Source organism: Rhododendron vialii, chromosome 6a (genome assembly GCF_030253575.1).
Source record: "Rhododendron vialii isolate Sample 1 chromosome 6a, ASM3025357v1".
Taxonomy (NCBI): domain Eukaryota; kingdom Viridiplantae; phylum Streptophyta; class Magnoliopsida; order Ericales; family Ericaceae; genus Rhododendron; species Rhododendron vialii.
This window is the reverse complement of record NC_080562.1, coordinates 5,506,639-5,517,093: the sequence shown is the minus strand read 5'-3', so window position 1 is coordinate 5,517,093 and position 10,455 is coordinate 5,506,639. Positions and strand designations below refer to the sequence as shown.

General features: G+C 38.3%; 1 protein-coding gene and 1 non-coding gene across 3 annotated transcripts; both read right to left on the bottom strand.

Annotated features, from left to right (window-relative positions):
* Positions 1–1,698: 1,698 nt before the first annotated feature.
* LOC131331165 (phosphoglycerate mutase-like protein 4) lies at positions 1,699–9,458 on the bottom strand. Of its 2 annotated transcripts, XM_058365031.1 has the most exons (9): positions 9,321–9,458; positions 9,113–9,243; positions 7,983–8,108; positions 7,777–7,900; positions 4,672–4,722; positions 4,473–4,583; positions 4,002–4,133; positions 2,777–2,852; positions 1,699–2,141 (listed from the first exon to the last, which is right to left on the bottom strand). In XM_058365031.1, the coding sequence occupies exons 3-9, from the start codon at positions 8,015–8,017 to the stop codon at positions 1,879–1,881; spliced, it is 792 nt and encodes a 263-aa protein (XP_058221014.1). In that variant the 5' UTR covers positions 8,018–8,108; positions 9,113–9,243; positions 9,321–9,458; the 3' UTR covers positions 1,699–1,878. The 2 variants fall into 2 exon arrangements, with proteins under 2 accessions (XP_058221014.1, XP_058221015.1); XM_058365032.1 differs by lacking the exons at positions 9,113–9,243; positions 9,321–9,458 and having other exon boundaries at positions 7,983–8,166.
* On the bottom strand, positions 5,963–6,070 carry LOC131331610 (small nucleolar RNA snoR100). Its single transcript, XR_009201422.1, has one exon. It is a non-coding gene; the product is annotated as a small nucleolar RNA snoR100 (small nucleolar RNA).
* Positions 9,459–10,455: the final 997 nt, after the last annotated feature.

Here is a 10,455-nt window from a genome sequence, read left to right as displayed (position 1 = left end):
TAGGCCACTCCATAGTAAATAGTAACTATATTATCGGCCTGGGTGGACCGCGGCTCACAATTTGTGTCGAGCATGAGTCTGAATCACGTGTATTTTCATGTTAATAATCAAAATAAGTCAATTGAGTCGAGAATTTATTAAATAGGCCCCTCCATAGTACTCCTATATTATCGGTGTGGGCGGACCGAGGACGCACGATTTGTGTTAAGCACGAGCCTGAACAATGTGTATTTTCATATCGACAATCAAAATAAGTCAACTAGGTTGAGTATTTTTTAAATAGGCCACTCCATAGTAGTAATATATTATGGGCGTTGGCGGACGCACGATTTGTGTCAAGCACAACTCTGAATCATGTGCACTTTCATATCGATAATCAAAATAAGTCAACTGGGTTGAGTATTTAAAGTATTTATTAAATAGGCCACTCCGTAGTACTATATTATCGGCGCGGGCGGACCGCGGACGTACAATTTGTGTCAAGCACGAGCTTGAATCACGTGTATTTTCATTTCAATAGTCAAAATATATTTTACAAGTATATTTTGCTACTCGTGGGGTCTAAAGAAGCGACATACCCATATTATATGCACGTGCGCAACCACTGTTTAATTTTATACATACAACTTTAAAAAATGATTGATAAATTGAAATTTTACCCCACATTTTGGAATTTAAAGAAAAAATTCCACTCAAACGACTTACAGGGGCTAATCCCAATGAATTTTTCATAATTAACTTAAAAATTACTCCATTACTTGTGCCTAAAATCAGATTTTTCCCTTGTCATGCGGGTTAATTTTTTTTATTTAAGAAAAACTCGATTATTAATTCGACCTATAAGAATAAATAGGAAAATTCTAAAATCAGCCCAATGGGCTGACGATAGTAGGTGTGTGAATGTGTATTAAAGGATGTAAAAAGTGCACAAAAATACGTGTTTTTCTTGTCTTTTAGTGTGTTTATCGTCAGCCCAGTGGGCTGACAATAGCAAGACCGGAATAAATAACACTTAAAAAGTTTCAAACTCGGAAGCAACCTTTAGTTCCAATCTCGACCACCAAGTCAATCCTTTCGGGCTAACAATGATTATTCGTGTGGCAATGCCTGCAAGATCACTAACGGATGCTGCAAAACCACCGAATAATTACTTGCTGCGCCTAGTGCCCCTCGATACTTAGGCGGGGGAAATGTGAAAATGGGAGAGTTTGCAGGTGTAAAGCGGAAACGTTAATAACACAAAATTTGCAAGTTGTATTAGAACACATCACTGCTTTCATTCTTTTGAGGAATCACATCAATGTAAAGTAGTAACAGGTTTTACGAAACGATTCATTAACAGTTCTGCAGTTGGATATTGAATCTGCTAAAGGAAACTGCGTCTAACGAAAGAATTGTTCTCTTGCAGCAAAAACTTACTGCTTCAGAGACTGAAATTGCTTCAGTTGCTTGAAAATGCATGTATCAAAACCAAGATACAGTACTTCGGTAAAATGTAGGTTTTACACGAGGAGGAACAGTTGCAAGCAAGTGGAGAGTTTTACAGACTATAAATAGCAGGATTTGATTTGCCAGAAGCCAAGTGGAAAGATTTTGAAGTTACTCAAGGATTATGGCATGTAGCATTCAGATCAACCTTTCAATAACATTCCATTGACAAAACCAGAAGCGCCAACCCCGAGCAGAATCAACAACCCGCAAGAGAATGAAGGTGTCCTTGTGTAAAATCTAAGATCCATAAGTGAACTTCATATTTACATGAGCAGTTCCAGTTCGAATCAGTGCACTTTGAAATTAGATTCATTACTGAAATAGACTTTGGGTGGTGATTTACATACTATTTGATTGTAGTCTGACTAATGTTCTGCTACAGGGTAATCAACCAGAGGAGCCAGAAGAGCATTCTGGATTTATTTGAGCAGAAGATGTGTTGTCACCTCCAAAATCAGTCTTCAGAAATGCGGTATTATTGAGATGGTTAACGTCGCCCCATGTCTTTATGATCCAGTCTTCCTTGCTGGATAAGTGAAGTATATTTACAGATGCATTCAGGATCTTCTTCCGCAGCCGTTTTGTTGGAGCAGCTCGCTTGTAAAGTGCACGGACGACTCCACCATGAGTAACCACTACCACTCTCTCACCTGCAGTGGAATGTACAAAGAAGTTGGCAAAAAAGAAATTGAACGCCTTAGGCTAAAGCACCATTCCATCCACCTTAAAAGGCACCATTCGATCCACTGGGTGTACAAATAGGCATCTTCTACATAACATTGACAAAGAAAATAAGGGGCTTGAACTCGCAAAATGAATGTTGCAATTAAAATGAGGAGACTTGCTACTCCATTTTAAATGATCAAATGACTTCTTCTACTATTTTTGATAACTCAGGTGTCCGGGCCAGCTGACGCGCATCTCGACTAATCTTGGGGGCCCAATCCAACGCCCACTTGCGGGGGAGCCCAGTTAAATGATCAAATGACTTGGACTCCAGAGAATATCGCAGGTGATCATGACTAGGGGTTAAAGTACTTGAAGTTACTCAAAATGGGGAAATAAAGAATTGTGATGGCGGATAGTATAGGTGGGTCTACAACGGATATGTCAAGTTGAGTGATATTTTGAAGGTATTAAATGGCTATTCAACACCAAGGAGCATTTCTGGAGATGAATAAAGACTTAACTTGCCTTATTGCTAGCTACGAGAACCAGTATACATTCTGAACAACTAAGTTATAAACTGGGAAAAGAGGCCAAGCGACATTGATAACGAATATACCTATATGCTTCATACCAATACTCTGCAATGAAGATGTGCAGCGATGAAAGAGTTGATTAAGACTTTCTCCACCACCCTGAAAGTCACAAAAGCCGGGGCTGTAATGTACTCGATTAAAATATTAAAATCGTAAATGGTCAAGGGTTTTACAGAAACTAAAAGAGCATGATCCAGCAAATCATCAGCACAAATGGCTTTTTATTCGAACTACATTAGCACAAGAAAATGTAAATTGAAGTAAAGAAGAGGGGAATTCCAGAAATGACAGAATACCACAAAAGAAGATGGAATATGTAATAAGTACCATCCTAAATACACCTTGAAGCAAGATATTGTTCTTACATGCCCTACACGCCCACCAAACCCAACCAACCCTTGTGTCCCAAACTCCCAATCAATCTGTCAAGGGCTATATACTTAGTTGAATTTAATAGTTCATATTATTTTTACTACAGTGTCCCATGTTAATTTAGGTCTTCACTCTCCATAGCATTTCAATCAACTTACTCTCAAAATTGCTACTCGTACTATTTCATGAACGGTATGGATTCAATTCTATATTTCCTAATCCTACCACACATGAATCAAGGTGTCTAAGCGCCTTCCTCTCAGCTAAACTCATTCTTAATCTGTTATTCTGATGTTGTCGAACAGTTTTTCCATGGCCTAATAGTTGTTTTCTGAAGACTTTTTTTGTCCCCATGGGAACTCCCATGTGTCGTCTGCAGGTGATCTAATTGTAGTCCAGGCCCAGATTCCATCATAAATGTCTTTTACCACATCAATATACTCCTTTGTCAATCCCTTTATCTTTAAAACAGGTCATATTATACGTATAGGCACCCTATAATAAGCAAGTCATAGGAAACCTATATTCTTCCATGAAAAATTCTATTAGCCCCCTCATCCACGTTGGTTCCAAAATTCCTTAGGTAATCTATCTGCCATATATCTGAACTTATTCTGTGGTACAGTTGTTGCTGGCGGGGCCTATCCAACTAGATCCAACTAATTGCTATGCGCCGATTAATCGCCGATTACCCAGCCTTGAAGCTCAAAGGTGGCCGACCGCCTGACTAGTGCCTTGCAATTTTTAGAACATTGGTAATTTGATTCTCGCACAAGGTTTATATACAGTTATGGAAATGGAAAAAAAAAAACTCTGTGTGGAACTTTGATTTCAAATATCCAATAGCAACCAAAATTTTAAACTTTAAGTGCTCACAGGGATTTCTTCATCAGTCCTGGCAGATAAAGTTGCTTGATATGCATTTGGCTTATGATTGGCTGCTTCATGTAATACAAAACCTTGAAGATATCCAAGATGTCGTTCCCTTAGTTTTGCATCTTGTATGACCTGAAACATACCAAGAAAAAAGCGAATACAAAATTGGCCATCAGTCTGCAGATACGTTATCTAAAGAAATCTCTTGTTAAAACCACGAGGTTTGGAGATAAAAATGTGGAGTTTGATCAAGAAGGACCAGAACTTGCCAACTTATATGATTTGACGTGCAAAAATTTAATAGGTAAAGATCCAGAAATGGAGGAGGAAAGCAGAAATCAATAGCCAGATTCGATGTCTTACAAGAAAAGAAAAACAAGAACAAGCAAAATGGGGTCAAGGACATAATTTTTCGGCTGTCTATAGTAAACATAAGGTTTCAATTTTTTTGTCTCAATTCTTGAATCATACCTCAGACACACCACATTTGTTCGCTATGATATGGGCAGTCTCAAGAGCTCGTTTTAAATCAGACGAGTACACTGCAGAAATTGCAGTCTCTTTTGAGAGTCGATCAGCCACCTACAAGAAAGGCAAGCAGTTTAAAAGGCATGCATTATTATGACGAAATAAAAACTCTCAACAGTGCCAATGTCAAGTGTCAACTTACAGCAGCTGCTTGTTGTCTCCCTACTTCATTCAGTTCCACATCAACATGTCCCTGATTATTAGGCGCAGGTCGAAAAGTAGGAATAAATACAGTAGAAAGAAACAATATAGAGAACACAGCAAGTTATAGACATGGCCACCAAAAGCACAAAGAATTAGTAACCTCAAGAACACCAAGATATCTTTATATCACGTGTTATTAAGAATCTTCCATAGATTAACAAATTTCAAACATGTCATGTTACAAAAGAGTAAAGACTGATGACAAAGTTATTTTTTCACTCACACAGTACATGGTTGAATCACCATTTTCCACGTCCAGAAGAAACCTTTGCGCATCAGATGAGCAATCAACTTGGAGATCAAAAAAGTTGTCATTTTATTTTCTTATTTTCTTTTTCAAAGGGGATGCCAGGACATCCTTGATGGTGAAGAGTTAGAACAGCAATGAGCCATGTGAGATAAAAATGTGCTTCGATCATCGATCCACATGGGATACAAAGACTTAGTGGCTTCATGGGAAGAAGGGATTAGCATCTTAAGATGCCTCGAGAGTCAATGATTATTTCAATTCCTCAGGATACCCTTTTTAAGCTTCTAAATCTAACAGTGGACTGTTTTAACCAGAGATAGGCAACAGAATGAAACATGCAGATAATGAAAAACTTGCATTTTCAAAGCAAACCACATATGTTACTCGTTGCGAGAATGAGGAAGTTAGGATAACAAAGTGCCACGACTTACCAGGTGGGATTTGAAGAAAGCATTGAGATAAATTGGGAAAGGACTTAGTTAATAATATTTGTGGTCGCCTATGAAAAGAAAAGTATTGACATGTTTGGCAACCATTTCATTGTTTTCAGAAAGCAAGCTGCTCTCAAAGCAATAATAATATCGTAATCTATGTTACATGAATCCTTCATTTTGGCTTAAGTACCCGTGTCGATGTGTCCGACACCCGTATCCTTTTGAACACTTGGATCCTCTAATTGTTAAGATACTTACAGAAAATGAATATCAAATTAGCTAGAAAAGCGATATTTCGAATATTTCACATAGACAGGAAATAGGGAAATAACAAAAACATAATTTTCTTAACTCTTTCTTGTTTAAATACAACAACAACAACAACATAACATAACCCATCTAGTCCCCAATCATTGGGGGTATGGGTGGGGGATAATTGGAGACAGACCTAACCTTTGGCAATATATGCACAAAGTGGCTGTTCTTAGAATACCACTGAAACAGTGGCCTCCCCTAAACCTCCAAGAACCGAAGAGCTACAGGGGCGTTTTGTTGTAGAACCATGCCCCCAAATCAAAGCCAAATGGCATCAGAAAGGGCAAGCCTAAAGACCCAAATCAATTTATGTGCACTTTACCATGCTTCCTTCATTGATAATCCAGAGCATCGGTATGTGCACTCTTTCTTGTTTAAATACATTTATAAATATAGTTTACGGTACATAATCTGAAAAAATTATGCAATATATAATACAAACAAGAGTTCAGGACGTGTCCCCGTACCCGTACCCAAGTTGGGGACACATATCCACGTATCCAAAGATTTAAGTTTACAAAAGTCCGACACTTGGACTTGCACCACACCCAATACTTGCACCCGAGTCCATGTAATATAGATCGTAATAGGGGTACAAGGGAATGAACGACTGTTCAATTAGTTTGCAACTAATCTATTCTTTCAATTAAAAAGATTCTTTAAAAAGATTTGAGGTTGAATGTGAAAATGCATGTGCCCCAATCAAGGAGGGCATGACTAATTCGACACTCTCTTTATTTTCCCTTTTGTGTCCTTTGTCGTCCTTTCCTTTTCCCTTTCTCCTCGATTTCAAATCATGTCAATGAATGTTCCGTGAAGAAGTCGATAGTATCATATCCAACCTCTATCAAGTTATATGTTCTGAAAGGCAAAACATCAAGAAAATTTTCGGTTGTCATCCTCATTCATTTAGTATGTCGATTAAGGACAAAATGGGTTAAATTTTATACTCTCTAGGCAACCTTTTCTTATACCAAGTCTGTAATGTTAACCACATTTTGGAAGAAACATAGGAATGTCGAGGCAACAAAAATCAGAAAAAATACAACTATGCCCTGTTATTCTCAAATTCTTCGTTTCAAGAAATTCAGGAACAATGGATAACTCGAATAGGGAAAAGAATTCTCCCTTCCAAATCCTTTTTTTTCCCCTTCCATTGCCGATTCAGCTTCAAAAAGTTAGGTATTTTTTTATAAGTTAGGTGTCTGAGCTAACTTACGCACATCTCGACTTATCTTGGGACCCATCCTACCATCCACTAGCGGGGCTCCAATTAAAGTGAACAAAATCCGTATGGACCGGCTCCAAAGGAGTTGATCTATCGGGGTTTTGCCTGTTTGTTTGAAGGATATAGGAGGGGATATGGGATTTGGCCGGATATACATATCCGGCTTCGGCATATCCCAGCCAAAACTTATCCGGGAAGCAAAACTCAAACAAACACCCATCTCCCACGCCGGAGTTGGGTCTGCGACAACGAAACACACGAATGAAACCCCCAATTTACGAACACCCAATTTAAGAATGAAACCTAATTTACAGATTTACAGAGTTGGGTCTAACCGATTTACAGAGCGAGCGAGAGAGACGTCGGCGAGAGTGCAGAGCGAGAGGGACGTCCGGGGCTGAACCGGCGGAGATGAGACCTTTAGAAAAATGCACGTTTTGTCCCCAATTCAAGGTTTTTTTTTTTCACCTTTATTAATTTTGCGCCAAATCTTTTAATGAATAAAAACAAAACGTGCACTAAAAGTATAAAAAGTATTAGTAGAGCGGTCAAGAAACTTTAATCGAAATAGCCACGGTTATCAAGAATAGGAAAGGAAACAATCATGGCCTAAAAATCAAGACTTAAAAGTTCGCCCATTTCTCATGTTGAAGTTCGAAACATCTTGCAATCAACTTCTTTGGAATTAATAATACATACAGGACTTTGCTAGGGCCTTAATTAAGATTCCATAGGTGGACAGTGAAATTGATCCAAATTTAGTCAAGCTGACTGTGGCTCTCACCGGAGAAAAAGGGAAAACAAAAGAAAAGAAACCTGAATTCTCCCCTCTACATTCCAATCTGTTTCTCCGTGACGGACCACCACTATCTCAGCACAATCAGTACAAGGCGCCGAGCCCATACCAGCCCCAGTGTCCCAATGCGATTCACAAGAAACCCTGTTCATAAAATTCTATCATTGTCAATTGTGTTTCGTGGGTATGCATTGGTTTACAAGCAAGAGAGAGAGAGAGAGAGAACCATGGATCGGGGTTGGGGATTGTTGAATCAGCCATAGTCTTGAGAGAGAAGACGATGAGGAATGGCGGGAAAGCTGGGGGTTATTGATGAGGAAATTCTACATCATGCGGACTTTGTACGCAAATTCTGGAAAAATTCGAATTCCAATTTCACGTGCAACATTATCTGAGAAACCAAGACCTATTGCAATTGGTGTTTTTTAATAAGTTTCTCTTAAAAAAAAAACTTTTACAAATTACAAAAGTATACATAAAAATTGAAAATTTTTAAAGAAAGACGAAGAAAGAGACATTGAAATGTTCTTTTTTTTTTGAAGTTGTTACGGATAAAAAAAAAAGGTCATTTTTTAACGTTTTCGTATTTAACAAAAAAAATACTATATACTTATAATTATTTATATTATGATTTAAGTCGGATCCGGGCTGCTGCTAAGCAGCTCCCTGTAGAGCGGCTGCAAAGCAGTCGATATGACCGTTCATCTCAGCATAGACAGTTTAGATCAAATATGAACGAACACAAATTTAAACCGAATCCGAATTATCGATTACCGAGATAAACGGCCGGATCGACCGCTGACGCTGTGCATCGCTCTACATCCCCATTCCATTTAAGCCAAGCCCATAACATGTGATATCGATTTTCTTTCTATAGCCGTCTTACGTCTAGCCCAATTGCCGTGTTAGAAATGATCAAGGTGCTTGGATCATTGCTTCATGCAAGGGCCCAACAAAATGGAGGACAAACTGTTAGCTGATTTTGATTCTGAGAGGGAGAAAAAACTCAATAGAATTATTGTTCACAACATCTTGATCACCAAGTAGTTCATTGGATTGATGGATTCAAAGTCTTCATAGCATCTGGCTTAACATACTCAGTAGGCCTTAGCATCGGTCTAGACATAGGTGTAGTTGGTTTCATATAAATGACTACGTGATTTTGTGAGTAATACTTTCTAACCAACTAGGGAAGTAGCCTATCCGCATATTCATTTGTGTACCTAAAAAAGCGCCACATCTCGAAGGGACACTGTTTTCAGTTGGCAATTGAGTAGATTGATATTCTCAGTGAGACGATACCACCTTTGACATATTGTGCATCGATACGAAAAATTATTGTGTTTGTAGCATTACCTGTTGGTTGCTGCCTTATTGCCCAATACCAGTATTCCAATTTAAAAGAGTCCACAGAAGGGAGTCTTCTTTTTTTTCGACGGTAAGAGATGTTCGGGTCAGTTTACGCGCATCCTGACTAATCTCCTCCTCTGTCATATCAAAAGCATGTCATGCACGTCAGGATTACGGAATTCACGAGAAATTACTATATATCTTGTGGCCTAACCTTAGGAATCGGACCGTGATCAATTGTGTACGGAACAAACAAATCGGATTCTAGTTGTGGGTCTTCACCCTTTCTGAGGACAACCCACAAAAAGGAAGCCCCTCTACCATTCTCACCAAAAACAACTTTGTTTTCGTTGCAATCAAACCATAGACGTAGAGGAAATATATCCATAGAAACTGAAACTAAAGCTGATCTCACATGGAAATCGGACCCATCACAATTATTGGCAAAAAAGCATCAACACAAACTGGATTGAAGAAACATATTTTAGTTCACATTTATAACTTTATTAGGTCAGTTTGCCTAAGGGTACTAGACCATGGCCAAACAAATAAATGTGATTAAAGCAGATGGAGATTTGTCATAATTAACAATATTAGTATCCCCTTTCAAAAAAAAAAAAAAACAATAGGAGTATTAGTATCAGAATTAGGCTTCCCACAGTAAAATGAAAGATGGTAATTTTCTCAGGATTTGTCTCTTGTATTTTTATAGGATAGTGGTATTTTATTTGTAGACTGTCTGAGATAAGAAATGACGTACGTAATAGATCGGGGTTGCTTTCGATCATCCATCACGATCTAATTAAAATAAAAACCTAGGGACGAGCCTCCAAGCCCATGTCTTTCACACTCTACCATATCTTTTGCTCCTATCTCAATCTCACATCGATGATCTGAATTATTGATCTCACACATTCCTCAAAGAAAAATACGCTTGTCATGTCAGATCAAGCTAGTATATACTATCTGCATGGAATTTTTCGTATTTTCCCGTGGAGAATAACGTTCTCATTGATGCTAGATCAAGCTATTATTATTCTATAGAATGTATGCGATCAACAATATAGGTTCAAGATAGAACCTATATATAGAATGTGTGCGATCAACAGTATGAATCATCCAGAACGGATCATCGATATAGTTTCAACGTTCACGATATAACCTACAGACAGAGGCTGGGCTATGGGGCCTGGGAGCCCGACCCAAAAAACTTGGGTCTTAAACATCAAATCCCTACGAACACTTTTAGGGTTTGGGAAATGCTTAAAGTCGTCTATAATCATGTCTGCTAACTAACTTTACATTGTACCAATTGCTAACTCAACTTTCATAGGCATGGTGTATGTTTC

What these genes read in the sequence shown, in the direction of transcription:
- LOC131331165 (XM_058365031.1), bottom strand. Translation starts at nt 8,017, where the DNA reads ATGGCTGATTCAACAATCCCCAACCCCGATCCATG. An exon ending in GGAGACAACAAGCAGCTGCT is followed by an intron (nt 4,584 to 4,671) that starts GTAAGTTGACAC and finishes CCTTTCTTGTAG; the next exon opens with GTGGCTGATCGACTCTCAAA. An exon ending in GGACTGATGAAGAAATCCCT is followed by an intron (nt 2,853 to 4,001) that starts GTGAGCACTTAA and finishes TGTGACTTTCAG; the next exon opens with GGTGGTGGAGAAAGTCTTAA.